This window comes from Suillus clintonianus (genome assembly GCF_016758775.1).
Source record: "Suillus clintonianus strain FC179 chromosome Unknown DEU56scaffold_9, whole genome shotgun sequence".
Classification (NCBI taxonomy): Eukaryota; Fungi; Basidiomycota; class Agaricomycetes; order Boletales; family Suillaceae; genus Suillus; species Suillus clintonianus.
Genome location: NW_024539233.1, coordinates 210,441 through 232,509, shown reverse-complemented (window position 1 = coordinate 232,509; position 22,069 = coordinate 210,441). Strand labels below are relative to the sequence as shown.

The 22,069-nt window shown below is 48.4% G+C and overlaps 9 protein-coding genes across 9 annotated transcripts; 3 read left to right on the top strand and 6 right to left on the bottom strand.

Annotated features, from left to right (window-relative positions):
* Positions 1-335: 335 nt before the first annotated feature.
* Positions 336-629, bottom strand: DEU56DRAFT_728285 (uncharacterized protein; the record flags this gene model as incomplete). The annotated part of the gene is made up of 1 exon (XM_041348038.1): positions 336-629. A coding segment is annotated over one exon (294 nt), but the record flags the coding sequence as incomplete, so codon positions are not given.
* A 1,399-nt stretch (positions 630-2,028) lies between these two features.
* DEU56DRAFT_778632 (P-loop containing nucleoside triphosphate hydrolase protein) lies at positions 2,029-4,291 on the top strand. Its single transcript, XM_041351828.1, has 2 exons — positions 2,029-2,838; positions 2,887-4,291. Exons 1-2 carry the CDS (start codon positions 2,138-2,140, stop codon positions 4,061-4,063), a joined length of 1,878 nt encoding a protein of 625 aa, XP_041212896.1. The 5' UTR covers positions 2,029-2,137; the 3' UTR covers positions 4,064-4,291.
* DEU56DRAFT_970624 (Spc98 family-domain-containing protein) lies at positions 4,271-7,723 on the bottom strand (the record flags this gene model as incomplete). The annotated part of the gene is made up of 10 exons (XM_041359439.1): positions 7,367-7,723; positions 7,209-7,318; positions 6,947-7,156; positions 6,819-6,893; positions 6,568-6,766; positions 5,246-6,521; positions 5,180-5,186; positions 5,005-5,123; positions 4,500-4,954; positions 4,271-4,441 (listed from the first exon to the last, which is right to left on the bottom strand). The coding sequence occupies exons 1-10, from the start codon at positions 7,652-7,654 to the stop codon at positions 4,271-4,273; spliced, it is 2,910 nt and encodes a 969-aa protein (XP_041212895.1). The 5' UTR covers positions 7,655-7,723.
* A 1,279-nt stretch (positions 7,724-9,002) lies between these two features.
* Positions 9,003-11,316, top strand: DEU56DRAFT_576460 (Dfp1/Him1, central region-domain-containing protein). Its single transcript, XM_041346902.1, has 4 exons — positions 9,003-9,550; positions 9,612-9,763; positions 9,816-10,872; positions 10,925-11,316. Exons 1-4 carry the CDS (start codon positions 9,176-9,178, stop codon positions 11,186-11,188), a joined length of 1,848 nt encoding a protein of 615 aa, XP_041212894.1. The 5' UTR covers positions 9,003-9,175; the 3' UTR covers positions 11,189-11,316.
* Positions 11,183-12,538, bottom strand: DEU56DRAFT_576475 (uncharacterized protein). The gene is made up of 8 exons (XM_041346903.1): positions 12,274-12,538; positions 12,129-12,205; positions 11,916-12,074; positions 11,817-11,867; positions 11,750-11,765; positions 11,653-11,702; positions 11,483-11,598; positions 11,183-11,429 (listed from the first exon to the last, which is right to left on the bottom strand). The coding sequence occupies exons 1-8, from the start codon at positions 12,439-12,441 to the stop codon at positions 11,380-11,382; spliced, it is 687 nt and encodes a 228-aa protein (XP_041212893.1). The 5' UTR covers positions 12,442-12,538; the 3' UTR covers positions 11,183-11,379.
* Positions 12,539-13,674: 1,136 nt separating this feature from the next.
* On the top strand, positions 13,675-16,006 carry DEU56DRAFT_880288 (uncharacterized protein). Its single transcript, XM_041356085.1, has 5 exons — positions 13,675-13,902; positions 13,955-14,233; positions 14,282-14,413; positions 14,471-15,532; positions 15,581-16,006. Exons 2-5 carry the CDS (start codon positions 14,069-14,071, stop codon positions 15,713-15,715), a joined length of 1,494 nt encoding a protein of 497 aa, XP_041212892.1. The 5' UTR covers positions 13,675-13,902; positions 13,955-14,068; the 3' UTR covers positions 15,716-16,006.
* DEU56DRAFT_880284 (phosphatase 2C-like domain-containing protein) lies at positions 15,957-17,429 on the bottom strand (the record flags this gene model as incomplete). Its single annotated transcript, XM_041356084.1, has 4 exons — positions 15,957-16,414; positions 16,473-16,637; positions 16,688-17,053; positions 17,120-17,429. 4 exons carry the CDS (start codon positions 17,427-17,429, stop codon positions 15,957-15,959), a joined length of 1,299 nt encoding a protein of 432 aa, XP_041212891.1.
* Positions 17,430-18,220: 791 nt separating this feature from the next.
* DEU56DRAFT_778613 (S-adenosylmethionine decarboxylase) lies at positions 18,221-20,100 on the bottom strand. Its single transcript, XM_041351827.1, has 2 exons — positions 19,656-20,100; positions 18,221-19,543 (listed from the first exon to the last, which is right to left on the bottom strand). The coding sequence occupies exons 1-2, from the start codon at positions 19,892-19,894 to the stop codon at positions 18,424-18,426; spliced, it is 1,359 nt and encodes a 452-aa protein (XP_041212890.1). The 5' UTR covers positions 19,895-20,100; the 3' UTR covers positions 18,221-18,423.
* Positions 20,101-21,193: 1,093 nt separating this feature from the next.
* On the bottom strand, positions 21,194-21,841 carry DEU56DRAFT_908451 (uncharacterized protein; the record flags this gene model as incomplete). Its single annotated transcript, XM_041357009.1, has 1 exon — positions 21,194-21,841. The coding sequence occupies one exon, from the start codon at positions 21,839-21,841 to the stop codon at positions 21,194-21,196; it is 648 nt and encodes a 215-aa protein (XP_041212889.1).
* Between the last annotated feature and the right edge of the window lie 228 nt (positions 21,842-22,069).

The following is a 22,069-nucleotide window of genomic DNA, read 5'->3' as shown; positions in this document are numbered from 1 at the left end:
AGTTTCGAGCTGAGAGAAGTTAGAATGATTGTAGATCTGGGAAAAGAAGGATCGTCCGCTGTACTTCTATGGGAGATGTCAACTTCAGTAGCGTAGGAGGGGAATGGCAAGGTGAAATAACCGGAAAAAAATATAAACTACGAGCCATGAAATTGACGTAGCAATGTCAACACCTAGGAATGAGTTGCGGCTAGGGGCTCGAGCGTTGTCAGAGGCTACAAATCTGCCGCTGTTCGGATTTCGGGCCCTAGGTACTTATATATCAGAGCGATTGAAAAAAAACAGTCCCAGGTGCGAAAGAGTACAATTGTCTCATTATAGTCCGTAACGCACACTCAAGAAGAATATTGTGGAGGAGGGTCCTGTGCTTCTTGAGCATCAAGACTCCGCTTCCTATGTTCGAGCTCGAGTTGCTTCTGATGTCGGGTCATATCTGTGTGAAGCGTAGACGGCCGGCGCTCAGGCTGGGAGTTGCTTGAGCTGCCGGCCGCAGCTGTAGCAAAAGTGCCGATCATTGCACTCGCAGGAATCGAGGCACCGGGGGATACCGAATGTGTTGGAGACGAGGCCGTGGATGCATACGACGCAGAGCGGGCAGGTGCTGAAAAAGCGTCGTAGGGGTTTGGGAGAATAGGCACATTCTGTGTAGATATTCGCTGAGGATCTGATGCCTGGGACAATGCGCTGTAACGGTTCCAAGCGGATGTGGAGTGTGAATATCGATGGGAGTCGTCGCTCAACAAGGGAGCGGCACTTGATGCCGCTGAGAGGGACGAAGAGTGCGAGATATCGGCTGAATTCGGATACACAGTATCCAACCGAGGCGGATGTGGAAGGTCTCTCTCTCGGGATGCAACAGAGTCGGGGGGACGGTATTGACTAACTTCTGACGTCAAAACGGCAGGTCCGTAACCAACGCTCTCCCGAGCCCTACGAGATCGTTTCCTCAAATAACAAACCAATATTGCGCAGAATATTAATAAAAACACTGGAATCAGTGAGTCAATATTTTGTTGGGAAAGCCTCAGATAATGTCAGCTCACATATCCCAAATGCCAGACCAGTTCGGGCTCCAGTACTGAGTCCTTGACTGGTAGTTGAAGATGTATCATTCTGGGCTGAGCTGGAGGAATTGGTGCTCGTGCTGCTTGTATGACTTGAGCTGAAGCTAGTTAGCGTGCCCGAGACAGTAGTTGTTGAGCTCGAGCTGGACTGAGTTGTGGAGGTGGAGGTCGTGGTTGTACTGGTGGAGGTTGTACTGGTGGATGTTGTGCTGGTGGATGTTGTGCTGGTGGATGTTGTACTGGAGGTAGTCGTACTACTAGTGGTGTGCGATGTGGTAGATGGACCATCGTCATCGTCATCTCCATCTCCATCGTCACGAGGAAGCATAAATCTAATTAGACGTTGAGAAGATAATCCTCTGGTGATATCACACGAACTCACACAGGCTCTCGCTGGTATACAGTGCTGCCCATAACCTCGAGGGACTGCAAAGCGAAAACAAAGGCCAAGGCTGGAAGCGAGTGTGACATGCTTACGGCCTGATTTCTTGTGATTCTTTGCCAGGCCAAGGAAAGGGCGGGGAGCACCGAACGTGGTGAAAGAAAACGGATTGAAAAGCGTGCCCATGGGTGCCGAGTACTGCGGCCAACGTAAGTAATTTAGCAGAAGCCACTACTTAGTTGAATCCACTCAAACACCGCTCCATGATGCGGCCACACGTTCTTCTTGTCCCGAATTCGAACAGGCAGTGTGCAAGCTGCGGTCCGAGTGGGAATAGAAGATAGGAAAACTTGCTATGCGGCTGCTGCGATGCCATGCTATGCTGCTGCCAAGTACTAGTCGAAGAATTCTAGGTCGAAACAAACTTGGGTCACATGAAGATCACCAAATCTAAAATTAGCACGACGCGAACAAAATCATGTGACTTACGCGTCGCGTCGCGTTGAAATGAGTGATCAGCGGAGCTCAAAATTTAGGACCCGCTATAATGCGAATCGTCCACAGTAGGTCTAAACTTGATCTTGTCCATTGACCAGTATCTCCTCAACGTCCACATTGTACTTGGGCAACCTAGTCGTCCTCTCGTCAAAGTCACGTACAACATAGGCCGTGTTATTTTCAATCTCCAATCATGCAAACACGGTCATCTCAAGGTTCAGTCCTTGGAAAGCGTGCTCATCGCATTGACCAAAAGGCTGTCGCATCTGCATCGACAACCGACGTCGCAACGCTGTCGCAGCACATGCTCACCCCGGAACAGAGCCCTAAATCGAAACGCGCCCGTATCTCTCTCTCTGGGGTGGAAGGAGATTCAAACAAGGAAAACGTACCTCCGTTCCGTATCGATGCCTGGAATGACGTAACAGTGGACACACCACGCTCCATTCGCACACTGGTTATATCTACTCCCCCACCAACACCCCCAGTTTTGCTACTTCCCGTATACACGCGTGCTCGAGGACTACTTCGTTCGACTAGCACAAGTGTATGTCCTATAGCTGGCCGGGAGGATGAACGACAACGCATTCTGGATTTCATCACCTCCTCGTGGTGCAATAATGCACACACATCCTTGTACATCTCCGGTACACCCGGAACCGGAAAAACAGCGCTTGTCAATTCGGTCCTGCGTTCGTTAGAGCAGTCCGAAGGTTCGTACGACCTTAGAGTGATCTCTATTAATTGCATGGCCTTCAATGGTCTCGATGCCCTCTGGGATCGTCTTTACGAAGAGTTGTGTCGCACAAGGGCTTCCAAGAATGTTGCAAACCCTTGCAAAGCCAAGGGCAAACAAGCAGTCGAGACGGTACTCTCTGCTTTAAATCATAAGTGGTATGTACTTCCACCACTGTTCATTTCGTCATCTGACCTCAGTACCAGTGTTCTTGTACTTGACGAACTCGACCACATTGCATCTTCAAATCAAACACTTTCGTCAATTTTCTCCATGTCTCAACAACATCCACACACCCTCCGCATTATCGGGATTGCAAACACCCATACCCTTACATCATCCTTGACGCAGTCGTCTACTCGTGAAGCTTCCAGCGTCATGACGCTTCACTTTGGCGCGTACTCCTCTCAGCAACTTCTTCATGTGCTGCAAGCACGTCTGTCGCCTCTCTATGACAATCTGGAATGCCCAGAAGTAACAGAACAAGCCAAAAAATTCCTTCCTGTCTCAACGTTAACTCTCCTCACGAAAAAAATTGCCTCACAAACTGGCGACGTTAGAGCCTTGTTTGAGGTGCTTCGTGGAGCAATAGACCTGGCTGTCACGGGTTCGAAGGTCCCAGATGCAGACGCGAATCCTCTCATCAATCCACCTCTCAGCGTTAAACCAGATCACATCATTGCGGCTCTCAAGGCGTATCTACCTTCCACTAGCGGTGGCATCCCCTCCTCTTCCTTAACACCATCCTCTACCAGCAGCGAGACCGTATCCAAGGTCCGTAATCTTGGCCTGCAAGTCAGACTGGCTCTCCTATGTATGCTTCTTGCATCGAAGCGGATGGAGGCAACTTTGACACTGTCCGTGTCCACTATCTCAACGCCTACCAAGTCCCCTGTGAAGCGCACAGGCTCTGCCATTTCTCAAAAGACTGCTGGAATTGATGTTGCACAACTTCATGCATACTACTCAACTGTGCTCACTCGTGCGGATAACGACAGCTTCACTCCAGTTTCCCGTAGCGAGTTTTCTGACCTGGTAGGAATGCTAGAGACCATAGGACTCGTGTCGTCGAGGTCTACCCGCATGGCGACTGCCTCTCCGTCGAAGATTGGTCGTCGTGCACTCGGCCGAGCTGCATCGTTTGGTGGAGTAGCGAAGGGAGCTGCGGCAGGCCAAGACATCAAGCTTGCGGAGACCATCCGCGCGGATGAAGTCCTGCGTGGCCTCGGCGTTGCTGATGGCTCTACTGCCAGTGATGTGCGTGAAGAGGAAGTCAGGGCTATTTGGGCCAGGGAATGTGGACGCATCGCACGAGAGTCGAAAACGAAGTCAGCGTCTGGTATGGGCGGTGACAAACCTTTCGATGAAGCATTTGAAGATTAGATGCAACTAAACACCTCCACCTCCGAGCAAGTTCTCTTCGTTGCCACAGTGCTACTATGTAGCCATCCGAACACCTACCTTGCTTATTTCGTTTCTTATTACTAGTGTCTGTCTTTTTTTATGGTTATGTCTTATACGGGAACTCATACTACACATCATCTCATGTACCACTAAACAAATCACATCCTGCATAGTACCACAATAATATTATGAGTTCTTCCACCATTCGTTGATGTCGAGGCGTAATACAAGGTGGCGCAACGCCTCTAGACCGCCAGGGGCGTGGCGAACATCGCTTTGTTCCTGTAACGCAAGCAAGAGTTCCTGGCGTTGCGATAATTTCAAATCCTTCTCCAACAGGACCTCTAGGACTTTCATCTGCAACGGAAGGCATGAGCCTAATGGTTTCATAGGTGCGAAGTAACTAACTACATACCAAGGTTGATATTTTCTTACGAAACGCAGCAAAGAGCACATCAAGAGCTGATGACGCCTGGTACTCTTGCAACCGTCTGTCTTTGAGGTCACCAATCATAACGCAGAACTCTAGGATAAGTTCTAAGCTTCCGCAAAGTAGATCACCAGCTGCTCTCTGGGCCGAGCGCATCAAACAAGCACTCAGAATGTCGTTCAAGACAGTGGAGTGAGCCTCGGCGAGTGAAAAGACATCTGAGAACTCAGAGCTTGTTCCCAAACGACACGCAGCAATTCGAGCCAGGAATGCGTCAAAGTTGCCCCCGATTGCCACATCAAATATATATGCAGAGAGGGTGGCCACGAACGAATGCGCCACGAAACGGAAGTGGGTGAGGAGTTTCCTGGATTGATTCAAGGTCGGAAATAATACATCCTGATGCGTCATCCGAAAAGCCGCGCGAATGGCAGATTCCACTGCATAGTTCTCTGAGCGTGAGTGGAAGGACAAAACACCTGGAGCTCACCTCTCATCACGCGTAAAAGGAACGCGAAGATCCTCTGGTATTTGGATGTAGTGTCCGGTGTGATAATAACGCCCAAAGGGTGAGGAACTTTGTAGTCAAGATACAAAAAGTCTAATGCTCTGGTCAAGATAATAATGAGGCGTGCTCGATCTGCGGCAAAGCCCACGCAACTTACTCAATGTCTAAGTGTGATTGGTGAATTAGTATGCACGTACAAACACACGAAGAAAGCATAGCTTACAAAGCGGGTTGAGCCATCGTTCACGTCCCGTATCGCTGGCGAGGTCTCTAATGGCAAACCCAAGACGGAATTCAGCTTCTTCTGCTATGCGCTTCGATTCATGCTCTTGGCTATCATCAGGGCCAAATGAATATGTGTCCTGAGAGTCCACGATGACAGTTCTCAAGAAAAAGCTAAGGTCGGCACCCCCAGGAGGCCACGTCCCTCGCTCTGTCAAGAACGGGGCTAAACCGACGGCCCAACGACTGGTGCCACGTTGAGCCACTCCTATAGCGGATCTACTCCTCTGGCGCGACAATGCGAATGATTTTCCTCCTCCAGCGACAACCTCGCGATCATCGGTATCGGAGAACAAAGCAGCTGTGAGTCGTGATTTGAATGGCGGGGAGGTCAGGAGCATATGTGAGCGAAGTAGAACCAGATGATCGTGTACGTAAAGGAACGAATTCTGGTCCAGGAATATTGATAATAGTGCACTAGAAAGGGAGGCAGCGTGTGAGATAAGCGGAGAAAAGACCAAGCTAGTCAGGAGACTCAGGTTCGGGGCGATTGAAGGGAGAACGGGGGGGAAAGACAGAATGAAGCTTTGCAATGCAGCGTGCATTGAGTGCTCGTTGAATGTATTGTCTCCGTTTGAGCCAGGCTCCAGATCAAAAACCCGGAAACCGATGAGGTCGGACTGGTAGTTGCACCCGTGGAGATTGATATCAACCGAAGCTAAATCAGGGGGATTGTGGGGGCCACTAGCTGGCGCAATGTCATCGACCTCACCGAGAGACCCCGTCCTCCATAATTCTTGGATGTCTCTGGTCGACCAGACCCAAGTGATGATCGGCCGTCGCACCGGAGGATTTAGTACAGGATGATCGGGTTTTGCGGCAGCGAGCAATTTGAGAGATTTTTGAGCAGCTGGCAATGCTTCAACCAATTCGCATGGTATAAAAGATGGCAGTTCATCATCCTCAGAAAAGAGAACTCCATCTTCTTCAGGTGACGCCTGGTCAAGTTCTTCGATGTCCAGCAAACCGATTGCAGTTGGCTGAGGCTGCTGGCCTTTTTCTATTCGCTGGGTATTGGTGTCAGCGTAGGCAACTGAGCGACACAATGTCTGCAAGTAGTTTTTCGAGGACATCGTCAGGAGATAAGCGAACACGGCAACCAAAATCCGAGAAGACGATTTGCGAAAATGGGTATCGAGATACTTGTATATACGAGATAGTAGAGCCACCGGTTTCATCGTAAATCGCGGATATTGCGAGGGAGACAGCCCAAGGCCCTGGTAGAGCATGTCAGAGGTAACCAAAAAACATCAGCGAACATACCCTTTGGCAAAGTGACGCTAAAGAGACGGTTATATCTTCAAAATCCCCATAATACAGCCATGTCGCAGATAAGGTATTCGAAGAGACCGGGATGCATAAATTAGAGAGAGGCCCACAAGAAAGCTGGTCACGTAGATAGACTAGCACCACAGAGAGCGCATGCGAGAAAGCATGGACCGTTGCACTTTCCTCTTTGCGTCTGCATTGTCATTTAAACCGCATGATTCATGAATGGGCATAATGGAACCTACCGCGTTCGTAAAACGCTCAGGAATACCTCCAACCGTCGCATCAATGTACCAATGGTCAAAAATCGCCGTAAGAGACTGCGTCGTAGTATCAATAAACAAACATGTTGAGGCTGAAGTCGATTGCTCACCTACTGCTCATCGTCTCATCCTTGCCACTGATAATCAGTCTATTTGGTAGATTTTCGGCGCCCCCCAATGATACAAACGTCTCTGAAACTGGATCCCATGTATGCAGAAAAGACGAAGTTCCGAGGACTGTCATTCTCAACGACTCAAGAAGCTCAAGCTCAGATACACAGACTACACTTGCTCGTTGGTCAAACGGCAAAGGGTGCAGGCTAAACATTTTGTTTGTTATGGCACTAATAATGCAAAAAAAGTGAATCTAACTGGTATTGTGCTGAAGCTGACACTTCGGAAGACTGTTCAGTCAAGAAGGGAGTGTTGTAGGAACGATCAGGGTGCGGTTGGCGCAGAATGTCCCAAGAGACAACTTTATCCTACATTGTATTATTGGCTTTTCAGTCCAAGACACAGGGAGTTCTCACTGAATGTTGATCCCCACTGATTGCTGATTTTGCCCATAGCACCGCCGGTGACAGCGATGGAAGTGCGGGAATGTCTCGAGTGCCCGCGATATCTTTTGGGTGGCCATCACGCCAATCGTTTTCTCCTAGAGCTGTAGCTTTCTCCCTCTCAATTGCATGCACTATGGGGTCTTGAGGTTTGTCGACCATTCGAGGGACGAAGAACTGAGGAGTTATATGTGGCAGTATGCCCAGTGCCGAGTCCATACCATGTTCATGCTGATTCCAGACATCACTGAAAAGCGACATTCCAAAACACTCGATGAATATCGTTAGCTAGTGCAAAGCTTGTGGTTAACACAGTGACAACTCGATAAGACTGTTGTTTGGTGTTAATTGCAAACCCTTCCCTTTCTAACACGACCAAATATGTCACGGTGACACTCCGAGGAAGGTCAAAGCTTGTACATCATAATCTCTGAGTGAGCAGGTGCTTTGCCCATCTTTGCGTCCACAGATTCCACAAACTGGTGGCACATGGTTCAATGTTATTTCAAAAGGGGCAACCAACCTCTAATCCTTCGACACGCGGTTTGTTCGGTTAGTGAGCCATTGTTCGTACGTTCCACCAATTGAGAACAGTCCACAGTTGCCATGACAAGCAGTGCGTCCTCAGTGCATTGAGGCTTCAGGTTTAAAAAGTCTCGAAACATCGATGCTACAAGTAACCGTCCGTCGATTTCACCAGACTCTGAGCTCTTTGGCGATACACAATCTCCCCCACGCTTAGTCATGCCTTCCACTCTTCCTGAATGTGTCTCAAACAAGGAGAACATCTGCCCGACTCGATGCCAAGGGAGGCCGTCGTACAAGAAAAACAAGGCGCTCCCGTTCTCGCTGATGCCCAAATCCACGAAAGTGAAGGACGACAAGTCTGCGAGTATTCTAAGGATCGAACAGCGTACTGCTTGTGACAAACATTCTCTGGGTAGCCTTGCCTGCAGTATCTCCGTGGCGTTGGATGATTCTCTATTCTCACAAAGTGCAGACAGCCGCGCCAAGGAATTGACGGAAAGCCCGTTAGCTGAAGTGACAGATGCATTTGCATGTATGTACTCCTGCTTTTCGATGCGTCATCTGGACGTGTCTCGGCCTTCACAATGCTCATCGAGTCTCGCCTACAGGATGTTCTCTACGCGTCGCTATGATATTGTTATGTTATGTTCCGCTTGATTTTATGGTCCGTTTAATAGAGTCTTATAAAGACGACTGGCGTGTAATATGTGGTAGTACGCGGTCATGTGATTGTCACGTGCAACTCTTGAAGGCAATTAAGTATGAACGCCTTCAACGGTTCACGAAGTTCTACTAAGTTGAATAGTCCCTACACATCGTTTGCGTAGTAGGTGGACCATCTGGTGTTCGGCCATAACTCCTCCAGCAGAATAGACTCTCTTTGAACTCTGGATTAGTATAGCCATGCCTGGTATCACCGTTGCATTGCAATTTTCACGTTGATAATATTCTGGTTCTTGCGATGCGCTCCAGACAATTTAATCTCGTAGTCTAGTAATCTAAATGAGTGCTGCAGTACGCTATACCCGAAGCATTGCGTGTAACTTAGGTCGCGCACGCGTTGTTTATTTGTGCCTTCAACCGGAAGTAATTGTGAGGTCGCGTCTTGCCATCACGCGTGACGTTGGACTCCTCTGAATATTATCTTTTCCCACCATTTCTTCATAACCTCAACCTTCCTCTCCTTCATCATATCATCTGCGTCAACTTTAAGACGTGGTTCAATTTGTCTTGGCCTTGATTGGCTCCTCAGTCATGCCTACGACCAATCGCCGTCCACTAAGTACACGCACTCTGCCACTTCAAGTTCCACCTACCATGTCTCCCCTCAAACAAGGACTTCGATCGGCCTCGCTGTTCCTCAAACGTCCCCGATCACCCGACCCTGCAGGAGAAATTCCCGAATCCGTCAAGCGGCCGAGAGCTGCTCCAATAGAAGCCACCCACGGCGAGGACCGCAAGGATAAGGAACGAAAGCGCGTAGAACGGGAGGCTCAGAAGGCCGACTTTCGTTTCAAGTACACTCGTGCATTTCCTGGATGGGTCTTCTACTTCGACTTAGATTTGTCGGATCCTGAGAGCGCTGCCCTGCGAGATTCGTTAACAGCGCGGGTGATCCACCTCAAATCAGTATGGTCAATTCTCCGTGATCATTTCGCAAGCGTCTGACACTCCATCAATGTGCTTCTAGCAAGTGGATGACTTTTTCTCCAATGAGATCACTCATCTTATCACTAATCAACCTATCACTCCGATCGACCCTACGGCAAACAAGGAGAATAAATTGCAAGGCTTCTCCGCGCGAGCCAGCTCGCTGAAAAGCCCAATCAAGCTCCGTGGACGGTGCATTGAGTTGCTCTGTTATATAGACCACGCTAACATAATCAATTCACAGTAATATTGAGGATGTCACCTCGCAGAGCTTCAACCTTGTGGAGAAGGCGAAAGCCTTTAACATGAAAATTTGGAGCCCGGCAAAACTTGACAGCATCCTGGAACGATGTGATGTTCCAACTTTTGCGTGCTCTTCTACGAAACCTCCTGCACAAACCACGTCTCTTGCCCCTGCTTCCAACAAGCGGTCACTATCTAGCTTACTTCAAACCGAACGCCTTCATGGTACCACCACAGAACGTGACCCCACTCAAAAGCGACATGATTATCGATATTTCTCAAAGCAGAGTTATTTCGTGCTTATAGAAGACGTGCGGCAGGAGTTGGCGACCATTCACGCTCTGGAGTATCCAATACAACGGGGACACGACGGGAAAGAGCAACCCGCGTATCCCGTCCTATACTGTGATCCAAGGTCCAGAGGGCCTTTTGTGAAATTTGATGAAAGGGAAAGGCGACGTTGGGAAAAGGCGCAAAAGGCGGAGAGGGAAAACGAGAACGAACGTGCGGAAAAGGTGGCTAAGGCGCTGAAGCGCAAAAGGCAGGCAGAGGTGCAGATGCTCTCTCGCAAAGCTGGCGACCTCCGCCGTTCAGTGTCGATGAATAATTTACATCGCCAGGCAACTATTGAAGAATACGTTGACCTCGACGCTGACTACGGCGATGGGGATACAAGAGAGTCAGCGACCGCCTCGGGCTACCTTGCTTCGACAGGTGTTGGGTCATATGTTGCAGCATCCGGCAACAGTGTTGGTATTACATCCACGAGAGGCACAACATCCAACGCGAGCGGCGCGTATAGAACGCTGGAACTACCTGCTTCTCTTCGGTCCAGGATTCAGCAACAAGTCGTGACATCTCGCAAGGCCCCGAATGCAACCCACACTCTCAGCCGAAAAGCAGGAGGCATGGGCCCACCCCTTACGATTCCAGATCGCCCGAATGGGCTACTCAGGAAAAGCCGGAGTACGAACACCCTTAGATTGCCAAAACGCGACGAAGGGAGCAAGCCTGGTTATTGTGAGAGTTGTCGCGTCAAGTTCGATGATTTCGACACGGTAGGATTGTGTTTAATCCCGTATATGAACACCCTGACAGTTGGTCCTTCAGCATACACAGGAGCGGAGGCATCGCAAATTTGCCATGGACGACGCAAACTATATTCAGCTTGATTCCGTTCTTAATCGCGTTCGACGTCGGACCCGTGAAGAGGCCGACGAAGAAGAGCGCATGTGGTCTGAGTGCGGATATGACGGCATATCGCGAAGTTCCGAGGTACCTGAGACGTCACAGTGTTCACAGCCAGCTCAAGACGATGACGAGTCTATGTGGGATGAGGAAGATGCTGAGGGGGAAGTGGATCTGGATTTGTGAGTGGCAGTGGATCGATAGACTTTGGTCCTGTCCAAGATGTTTTTCTTTGCATTTGGCTTTACTTCATTGATTTGTGTCACTTCACACAGCACTTGTAGCATAACTCTAGCATCTTCATTTGCCAATGCTCGACAGTGAGGCGAGCGATGCATAGGGAAATTACAAAGGAAAGGGGAAAAGGCAGTATATTTCTAATCTATCGTAACGGTCAACAACGTAACAATGCCATCCTGTGCGATGCCTGACAGTGACCCTGATGTCAGACGAGCAAATGCCTGCCAAGATCACGCTCACCATGATTGACGCCGTCAGCGCCAGCTGCAAGGAGACCAGTGATGTTTTGGGCAGTGGTAATGTATCTGACCCCACCAAAACTTGTCTTGCCAACCGCTGCTGTCACCAGCTGGTTGCTGAGATTTGAAACTGGGTTGGTGACTATTCCTTACAATTGCAGAGTTACTTACCGGCCAATATCGTACCCATCTGGTACGATATCGTGATTCTTTGTTGCGGGCTAGGGGTGGCGTTTAGCTGTGTAAATAAACCTTGTTTATTACGCACTTCCTCTCGAGACACCCTGGCACTTCGAGTTAGCCAGTAAAACAATAGCCAATTGAAGGGTGCTTACGCCAGGAAGAGAGCGCCACTGTCAGCTGCAGTGCCATTCTGTACAAAAATACTGGACAAGGTTTTATCTCTCCTCTACACCATTAGTCAATAAATTTACCGAAAATGGTTTCCACCGACGAGGCTCTCGAGACACGTTCCGCCACCTGCGTTTCCATAGTCCTGGCGAAGTTCGATGGTTTGATTGACCCATTCATTGCCATCCCCCAAGTCGGCGGACATATAACCACCTAAATGAAGACCAAAACATTCTTTAGAACTATCATGAGCAGATAAGTAAGGCGCGTCGATTCACAATTCTTTCTATGCTCACAATCCAATAGCACGGGCAAAATTGATAGCCCCGTTAAGTGTGAGGACGGCGGAAGAGCTAAGACCAGAGATGATGACCTAGTAGATTTTTGGGGTCAGTCAGGCTATACACTTGACAAGGCGTCGCGGTGATGAAAGAGAAATACATTCAAAGGTTCACCGTATCCATCGCCAGCGTTCATGAGCATGGATCCGCCTCCAGCAGTCGGGTTATAATAGGCGACGCCACCCTGGTTGTCGATGGTAGGTGATGAGACTAGATTGGATGCTAGATGTGGTATGACAAAACCAAGTAAAGATTTCACGAGATACATCTTGTTGATGATATGAAAGCGTTGATTCTGATGCGGCGTGGTTCAAGAGGGAGGGGGTGAAGCGTAGCATGACACATTTTTCATGGACTTTATACTCACTATATGGCAATGACATGATACTCGGAGTCGGAAGTAGCACGCAAGGCAACAGATGTAGCCGGTTCTGCAGTTCTGCCAAACCACCGCGGTGTCGGCATGCCGGGCTATGGAAGTAACACAACCCGTTTCATTTTGTATTTCGTAAATGATTTATGCACACACGTGCAGCAGTGTTATGATAATCAGATCCAAAACAGATCTAATCATTCGTTTCGATACCTATCACATGATCAAACCTTGTGGATGAAACGAACGACCAACAGATGCCGCGGCCAGCCCTTGAAGAAGCTCGTGATAGCTCGTGATGAGGGCCGTAAAGTGTTACTATGCACTGAGCTGCGTTTCAGCAACTTAAGTTATTAAAGAGCTGTTCACTCCACGTACCTGTCCTTAAGGAGGACATTTAATTTGGAGCTGGTTTCGAGTTGCAGAATCCAAATAAGAGGATCTCCAATGAGCAGAAGAATCATTTTTGAGATGGGGATGTCGATACCGCCTAGCTAGGCCTAGGCGCATAAACGCAATATTGAGAAGTTCAACATGTTGTCAACCCAACATCAATTGAGGCAATCTTCACGCGGTTAACTTGACGATGATCCTTGATACCTAACTGGACCATCGTGTAAGCGACACCAAGCCAGGTAAGAGACTGAATACTCTGTAACACGCGCATGCAGCTGGAAAGCTCACCTGGAAGAACAGCTTTCAAGTTGTCAAGGAATGAACGTTTGAACCCAATGAACGTTTACACCGTGACTTCCGAACTTCTCATCAACCACAGATTCCATAAATGGAAATCTGTTATCGGCGTGGTACATACATGTTGTTCTCGGACTGAGCTGAAATATCTACAAGGCAGACCGTCGATGCCGAGTAGCCAATGCACTGTTATACAACTCAGCGCTGGACACTTGGTCATGACAAAGTCCGCGCTGCCTTGACCACTGATCTGTCAGGAACCTCGACAAGTCTGAATACTCATAGCTACCGATTGAAATACCACCGTCACTACGTGGCGACTTCAGTTTGATATGCCTTTGTGGCATGAAAGAGACGAAGGACAGACCACGTCCGGAACATTAATATATAATATTAATGCTGGCCTGTTTTCATTGTTTCAAACCACCTTGACCTAAAAAGTAGCGTGACAGCAGTGTCACATCCGTAAGTAAGTTCAGGTTTCGGTCAAGTGGCTGGATCGTTCTTTGCACGAAACAACCTACAAACGGCTTGCTACTCCATCAAATCGCACAAGGAATTTGTATGGTTTAAATAATCGCTATTTTCTCAGTTTTACCACCGTCTCCAGCGCCCATAGGGAATATTCTAGGCCCTCGCATCTTTCGCACCTCTGGGTTTATTGTACGTATGTTCTTTCCTTGTTCTGTCCTCACCTCATCCACTCGTTTGCTAGTCCAAAGTTTACAAACCTTCGCCATCTCTTGCTTCTAAGGATAATCATTTTTTTGTTCGGAATCGTGTTTTGAATTTTTTGGGGCTTATTTCTAGTAAGGCATCCTCACACAGCATGTCTGAATCTCCCGATGGAACAGACTCTATTGAAGATTTGAACGATGATGAACAACTGACCATCCGGATTCCCAATCCTAAAATGTTCATGGCTCGTCAGTCGCAATGGAAAGGACGCAGAGGGAAGCCACGGTGTGATCACTGCCGGATGAATAACTTGAAGGTATGTCCCAGCTCCCTGACCTCTCCAAAAATGCTAAAAGTGGGGCAGTGTGATAGGGTGCTTCCAACTTGCAATCATTGCTCATATTCCAACGGGAGGGACTGCAGTTATACACCTTTGCCAACACCTGCTCACCGAGGAATCCCGCGGTGTGATCGTTGTCGTTCCCGAAATATCAAGGTATGTTTATGCCCTGATAAAATAATTACACCCATCTTATTTATCTTTCGGAACAAGTGTGACCGTAACTTGCCAGTTTGCAACCATTGTGCGGAAGAAGAGAGTGCTACCGAGTGCAACTATACTCCTAAGAAGAGGCATAAAGTTCCATCCGATCACGGCATGACGCGAGACAAGCAAACGGCTCCCTACGGCGCAAAGACGGCGTCTTTCCTTGTCTCTGACCTGCCATCGCCAGAGGAGCATACCGTCATCGCGCAGAATGGTCCCAATGAGTCTGGAGACGGCCATAGTTTTTATGGACAAAACGTGGCATCATCATCGAGGAGTTGTGGTGCATCAGATTCATCTGCGTCACATGTTAGGGGTGGCTCCCCAGAGGGTGAACCTTCACTCAATTCACATTTTGGCCGATTCACTCCTGACTACCATGGCCAAGGATGGCCTTCCACCTCCAGTGCAGGGCTTCAAACCAGTATTCCACGCACCCAGCCTAATAATTCAATCTCGTTCATTTCACATTCCTTTCCTTCTGACCAAGGAATGGTAGTCACGAAATCCCTCATTGAATCCTGGGCACATCCATCATTTGCGCCTTTGCCTGATGCCGTTTCGCAGCGGATTGGTAACGTCAATTCTATCGAGATGCCAAGTCGAGCGTCCTTTGAGGATAGCCTTGCACAATTCCTCCACGATTTACCGCAGGACCTTCGCGAGACCGCTGCGTTTGCGCCGGATATTTACGCCGCCACGTCGCATGCGTTGTCCACAGGCAACTTAGAGGATCTTTCGGACCGGCTGCGCATGTGGCTAACAATTCATCATGTACGACTGGGATCTGAGAAATATCACCTTCTCTTGATACCACGGGACTCTTTTTTCCAACTCGAGGGGGCAGAAGAAGAGAAACTCAGGAAAGACTATATCGGGCACATAGACAACCACGGAAAAACCTCTTCAAAAGTTGATGCTGTTGATCACGATTTCGGTGGTTTTGAGTGGACGAGAGCATTTGAACGCGTTCCCGTGCAAAATCAGATCTACGACATTCTTGTTTACGCTCATCGAGCTCATGGCTCATCTTCTTCGATGCTCTTTGAGGCAAGGCGTATGGGAATGGTATGTGTTCTTTTGTTTCAGACTATTGATTTAATCAATACTCCATAGGCTACTATAATCTGGCCGATGGTCGAGATTTTCATTCGTCTGTGTCCCTTATGCAACTTGCGGAGCAAGTCGGGTCACAGTGTGAAACTCGAGCCTGCTTATCCCCCACACGAAGTGGATCGGATCAGTCAATGATTGTCGTCAATATGGACACAAGATAATGTCCAAGCTCGACATTCACTCTTTCACGACGATATCTGGGAACTATATCTTAAGGAATCTGCACAGTACTTGTTTAGCAAGCATTGCATAGTGGGCCGCATTTTGGAACATTAAACCTTGGATAATGCATGAATTAAGTCTCTACCATAGGTCTAGAATAAATACGTACGTACTGTAACATACATGCCAAGGTACACTATCCATGAACGTATCTCTATCGGAATCGCTGCACTAGAATTGTAATATCGTCCATCCATTTGTCTTCCATTTCCAAGGTGAGATTTCGGGAAACAAGCTCTGTGTTATTTCCGCCAACAGCATCCCGGAGGAGCCTGAGTGCTAAATTGCTTTTCAAATCCATGTCCGTGTTGGAGTGCATGTGACGTCCAACCAAACCCACCCAGCGATCTGCCATTTCTTGGTCCGACAACTGAACATCGTGGTTGTCATACATGTCCTGCAGGCCATCAGATGACAGAATCAGAAATACTTCTTGTTGAGAGACGTCGAGGGAGTTATGATAGACCTCAGGGAAGTCGGATATATATGGAGGAGTAAGAATACGGCTTGCATACGCTGCTACCTGACGTGGCGGTAACCAGTCATGCAAGTGCGGCCCAAAAGCGCGGCGAGTGTAAACCGAAGGAACCTTGAGCCATGTGTCCCCTAACGCTAGCACAGGGTCTCAGGGTTAGGACACACCATGAAAATATTACAATAGAAGAAATACCTCGTGTTGGAGCCAGATACCCGAGCACTCTGTTGTCACACACACAAGCTTGCTCTGATGGATGCTCTTGCTGAATACGCTGACTTTCCGAGGGGTTGTTGCAATTATGTACAGAATTGACCATAACCGCGGACCATTTCCCAGACACCGATCTGCTGCCAAGAACTGTAATATCGTCAGGAAGGATATATTCGATCATAAGGGCTGCACTTTACCAGCAGTGGAATCCCCCAGATTGAGAATCCATACGTTCTTCTTTAGTGGGTCGGATAAAGCCAAAAGGACCGTCGAGCCTTGAGTGCAACGTGCTGATATAGTGTTCCATTCAGAACAACGACGCGAGACATGTTGGCTGAGTTGAATGTCGCTCATTTTTGTAAGGTGGTCGTGAGGCAAGAAGTCATAAAGGTCAGAACGAATAGACTCGTCCAGATGCCTGACTGCGTTACGCAGTGCCTCCGAGACAAATTCTGGCTTCAGCGATGTGATAGGTGTGCTCTGAATAAGAGCTTGCAGTGACATCCTGATCATTGAGGGAAGCCTCTTGTGGACATAATCTACAGTGTCATGGCCGCAATGACCTGTAAAAATCCGGTCGTTAGTTATGAAAAGGGATACATATGACGTTCATAAAGAATTAAGAGCACCATCATAGATTGCTGTGAATTGCCAAACTCCGCCAGGGAGCTCCCACTCCTCAATGCTGTACCGGTCTTGATTGAGATCGGCGTAGGCTGCACATGGCTGAAAAGTGACGCTGTCCACAGATGCCGATGAGGTCGCATTGGACATGCGATGCAGCTCGACATCAAGTGCAGCCTCTGGAAGCATGTGATATGTCCATCGTTCCTTGCCCCCCCGTCCGAGATCTGTTGTACAGAAATCTTTGACTTCTTCAAGAGCTTGGAGATTTTCCGTGGACGTGGCGGCTTGAAGGTTGACCATACTGTAAACCATCGGTGGTATGAGGCGCTGCCGCTTAAGAAGGAATAAGGGCACTCTGGCGGGAATTTTGGGGCATTGAAGCTGAAAATTTAAGGATGAATTTATACGCAGATTGAGGCTTCTGATGCTCCTGAGGTTGGGGCATGTGGCAAGAAATGGTTTCAACCCCGAAGACAGTTGGTCACGAGAATATCTCGACGTCCTCCTCGGTCGACAATATTAGGAAGTCAACGACGAAGAATCCAGAACTGGGGAACGTATGAGGCAATAAGCCTCGGCCCGCCGACTTCAGCACACGATGACTGCTAGCGTGGTATTATTAGCCAGATTCATGAATAGCCAGATTGGTCCAAAAAATCATGGACGCTATTGGCTCTTGTGCACGTCGGCCATCGTTGCTAGCATAGCCCATCATTTGAAGACCTGAAACTGATGCAGACCATAGTGAAATATGAGATCATATGCTCCTCGTACAGATGGAATTGAAGTTTCTCATGCATGCCACGAACGGCCTCCCAAACTGCACTCGGGTTCTAGCGATTAAAATGTGAGCAACGAAGAACTTTGTTCTGACACTTACATACTGGTAGTGTGCAGCGGAACGCTCAGCGCCCAGTGACCGTGGTGTTTTGTTCTCCAAATCCATCCTGGATCTCCCATGGGCATGAGCAATATCCCATGGCGCTTCGTTTACGGACATTGCCGACAATGAAATGCGCATTAGGAGTCAGACATCAAGGAACCTTCAAAGCTTTATGCCCTGAAAATGCCCTGACCTTGTGAATCGAAGATTTGCCTAGATTCGCGCAGCTGACAGTTCATAACAATCCAGGTGATGATGATCAACACCATCATGTGTATAAGGTGGACGAATGGTAATCCGAAATTTGGGTCGTATAGCGGAAACGTAGAAGGTAGCAAAAAGTAGATTGACAGGAAAGTACGAGCGCATCTAGATAAGAAAGACAACTTCAGCGTACGACCTAACACCACCAAAATGACATCTTCATCGAGACTCGAAACTCGCAAACGCAAGATTGTAACCACCAAACTGATAATTGATCTTGTCGGTTCTCTTGTACAACAAGCGATCATTTTTTCCACCCCCGTGACCCGTTACCGAATCACTAGAATCACCAGAAGTACATGACACAGGGCGCTGAGCTGTCAGAGCAGACTTGAAAGTCCGCTGAGCAGCTTCAACGGCAGTTTCACCCTCGTCCTCCTCGGCATTGTTGTTGTCGACATTGGATATGAAAAGGGTCAGGCTGAGTCTGCCTGGCTGAAAGATGTCGACGACGCGTCTGATCAGCGTATGTAAATCGGGGATATCTTTGGCCGAAGAAGACGGAGAAGTGGACAGTGGCACGTTGCACTCGAAGCTGGCGTAAGACCAGCCTTCTTCAGGGGTCACATGAATTGTGTAGTAGCCCTCCCCGCCGTGGCCATCCTCAATTCCCTCACCCCATTTCAGGAGCGCGTTCGAGGAGTAACCACAAGGGGTGAACGCATAAGCATCCAATGTAGTAAGATCAGGCGGGAAAAGATCTGAAATCCCGATGGCAGAGGACAGAGTCCTCCCAATGATCGACGGAGACTCCGATGGTGCATCTTGTACTGAAGGAGCCGAGAAGAAGGGCTCGCGAGCCTTGTGAGAAAGGTTGCTCATGAGGATCTCAATTGTGTAGTCCTGTGTAAATGGTGTGTCGGTTTCAACATTTTGCAGGGTCTGGTTTGTCTCATTCTCCTCCCCATTCTCGGACTGAAGAGGTGACAACGAAAAGGAATTGGGAGAACTTGGTGCGGTTTCCCCATTTGCGCCATATTGTCCAGGAGTCGTTAAGTAAAGCAGCCAATGGTCCCCATTGACTTTGCCTACAGTGTAAGCCGCTCCATTTGGAAATATGGCGTCAAGGAATGACACTTCATCCTTCCATTCGCGATGCGGGCCGAGTTGACGCTCAGGAAACATGAAGGATTTACGTGAGTAGAAGCATCGATAAACCGATGGAAGCGAGGCAAATTTATGCGCGATCTCGAGGATGCGCGGAAGGCCGAGGAGGTTTAGCGTTGTGCCGCATGTCTTCAGGATAATGCGATGCGGGAACACAAATAGAGATGATTCGCTAAATTGAAGAAAATGAGCGAAACTATCTTCAAACTGTGAAAATTTATTAAATCAATGGCCCTTCGAGCCATACAAGAAATATGAAAGCGAGCGATAATCGATTCACATACCTCAAAAGATAAGCATCGGTTTCTTCGCCCTCAATAACACTGAGGACCTTGCATTTGACGATGTCCAGCATGTCCTCCCATACTTGCTTTGGAACATTCCTGAGGCCTATACGGCCATTTTTTGGTGCATGTGCATCTGGCACACGAGCAGGAGAAGGGGCGAACCAGATTTCCAGTAATTTCTCTGGGCCTTCAAAAGGCGTCGATGTGTATGGGAGGTGGTAGTCACCAACGGCCATCGATTTCAGGAAGAGAGAAGAAACGGTTGCAGGATCTTGGGTGCTTTAAGCTATCGAGTTGCATCAGGAGTGGATAGGGAACAAGTAAGCTAAAGAAAATCTTTTAAGGCTTTGGAGTCAAGCTCAGTATTCGGTGTTCGGCATTTTCCATTGAACGAGTCAATAAGATCTTATGTATTTCTTATCTGATGGGCGCCGGCTAGATTTTTCCTACTACCCGGTGCTCTTTCCCTTAACATAATTCATCGTCCATGGCAGAAATACTGTCCCTCCAGTCGGATATCCTCAAATGGGCCCAATGTGAATAATATGCATTCAATATCAATTGGCAAGTAACAGTTCAAGACAATGCCACGTAACTAATCGCGGTCCTACAGACTCCAGACTCAAAGTAAATATCCCCACAGCTTTCTCCACCGGCCTGACAGCGATTGGTTTTCCATAAGGCAAGGTCACGCGCCAATCTCGGCCTATTAACTGAAGACAAGTCGTGTCCTATGACCAATATTTTTTTGGGTCCTTCGGGATTTGAATGTGAACTATATCACAAGGTCTCGCGTCCGGATCGCATACCTATCGCAGAGATAATAATATGCGTAGGGGATACGACAACCACAAAGCATAGGCCTGCAGTCCTTGAGAACGTGAGAAGATGTCCGTTCTCGCCGTTAGTCAAGATCCTCTAATGCATCTTCGTCACCCTTCGGAACAAGGGGGATTCCTTTTGGGATGAGTGCGGCTCTGATGCAGTACTTGTTCTCGGAATACCTGGTCCCTGCACTTCCGTTTGGAGTAAAACTTAACGACGCTTATTTCTCGTAGCCGACTAGTATGCGGTTAACCTTGCGATGCGAACCGACCTGATGAGCATCGAGAAGAGCAGAATGCAGTATTTGAAGTCGCATCTCGCAGTAGTACGTGGCCATGTATCCGGTGTCAGTGTTGTACGTCGCGTCGCTGGCTGAAGAGATCGTTACCCTGGGTTGGCAGACAGGGAGTACCTCGAGTCACTAATTGCCCGACATAACAAGACATGTCATTTAGCTACGGCACAGACAGGGAGAGAATGCTAATTCTGAATTAGCCCCTAGGTATCTGCCTGACGCGCCTTCAAAGATTAATTGCATGCGATGTCTCTAATTGACTTTGTACGAATAGTGCTTCAGTTTGAAATTAACGCCGTGGCAATGAAGGGGTGTACAATTGCTATGTAAATAGTATATGACTATGGTCTGAGTAGTGTGTATAAAAAACGACGTTGCAATTTACCTCTCACTCAGATCCGCCGATCGGCTGATTTTAATCCTTTCTTTGGATCCTATCCCTCATGTCGCGTGCTGCTTTCCTCGCGCCCTCGCCACCTGCCCAACCTCTCGTACGCAGCCAGCCCACCAATCGGGGAGTCAAAACAGCTGTCAAACCAACTCTGACAGGCAAAAACAGTGTTTTGTGGATGGTGTAAGCCAATACCAAGGTGGCATATAAGCCCTCGCGGCTTGCATCTCCAGCAGAAATGCCGTTCATTTCATCCCGCCCAGGCTCTGGTGGCTTGGTGTACATGAACCCGACAGCAGTCTTAATGTAAGCAGCGGCAGAGGCGACCTGTTCGGCGCCCAACAGGTTAATTCCAGCAAACGCGACGGTGAAGTCTAGTGTAGAGAGGACGAAGTACACTCCAAGGGCATACCATCCATAAGATTTAATGAGGTGTTTCAGCCTTTGAGAGAGGGTAGCGTCTGGAGGTAACTGTGATCCTGGATCGTTTTGAGGTGGTGGAGTTGACGTAAGACGAGCAGGGACGTGATGAAACAGCCTCGAGCTCGACAAACGAGGAGAACCCGTCAGGGATATTACGGGTACTGTCCGAGCACTTAGCCGCGATGATATTGGAAGTATGGGTGCAGAGACCCGGAAAAGCGGAAAGCGAGGCAGCACACGTCGCAACATGGCCCGGGTATACGCAAGTCCTACAAAAAATTCAGTTTATTTTCCTGCTGGTAAGCAATTGCATACTCTGGCAGATGAAGGGTTGTCCGAGGTCGAATGAATGGTATTAACGATGAGCGATAATGAATCAACACGAGCAAGAGCTGAAAATACTTGTAAAAGCATGAAACACGCAATGCAACGAACAACCTGATCCGAACTTCAAAGTCCGCAAGTAAATTGCCGAGA

Excerpts from the sequence above, each read along its gene's own strand:
- DEU56DRAFT_576475 (XM_041346903.1), bottom strand. The coding sequence starts at position 12,441 with ATGTATCTCGTGAAATCTTTACTTGGTTTTGTCATACCACATCTAGCA. Across the intron at positions 11,868-11,915 it reads GTCGGTGGAAACCATTTTCG|TATTTTTGTACAGAATGGCA; the intron begins GTAAATTTATTG and ends AACCTTGTCCAG. Across the intron at positions 11,599-11,652 it reads GATGGGTACGATATTGGCCG|CAACCAGCTGGTGACAGCAG; the intron begins GTAAGTAACTCT and ends TTCAAATCTCAG.
- DEU56DRAFT_576460 (XM_041346902.1), top strand. The coding sequence starts at position 9,176 with ATGCCTACGACCAATCGCCGTCCACTAAGTACACGCACTCTGCCACTT. Across the intron at positions 9,551-9,611 it reads GGGTGATCCACCTCAAATCA|CAAGTGGATGACTTTTTCTC; the intron begins GTATGGTCAATT and ends ATGTGCTTCTAG. Across the intron at positions 9,764-9,815 it reads CCAATCAAGCTCCGTGGACG|TAATATTGAGGATGTCACCT; the intron begins GTGCATTGAGTT and ends ATCAATTCACAG.
- DEU56DRAFT_778632 (XM_041351828.1), top strand. The coding sequence starts at position 2,138 with ATGCAAACACGGTCATCTCAAGGTTCAGTCCTTGGAAAGCGTGCTCAT. Across the intron at positions 2,839-2,886 it reads TCTGCTTTAAATCATAAGTG|TGTTCTTGTACTTGACGAAC; the intron begins GTATGTACTTCC and ends CCTCAGTACCAG.
- DEU56DRAFT_880288 (XM_041356085.1), top strand. The coding sequence starts at position 14,069 with ATGTCTGAATCTCCCGATGGAACAGACTCTATTGAAGATTTGAACGAT. Across the intron at positions 14,234-14,281 it reads GCCGGATGAATAACTTGAAG|TGTGATAGGGTGCTTCCAAC; the intron begins GTATGTCCCAGC and ends AAAGTGGGGCAG. Across the intron at positions 15,533-15,580 it reads AGGCAAGGCGTATGGGAATG|GCTACTATAATCTGGCCGAT; the intron begins GTATGTGTTCTT and ends AATACTCCATAG.
- DEU56DRAFT_778613 (XM_041351827.1), bottom strand. The coding sequence starts at position 19,894 with ATGGCCGTTGGTGACTACCACCTCCCATACACATCGACGCCTTTTGAA. Across the intron at positions 19,544-19,655 it reads ACCGATGCTTATCTTTTGAG|CGAATCATCTCTATTTGTGT; the intron begins GTATGTGAATCG and ends TCTTCAATTTAG.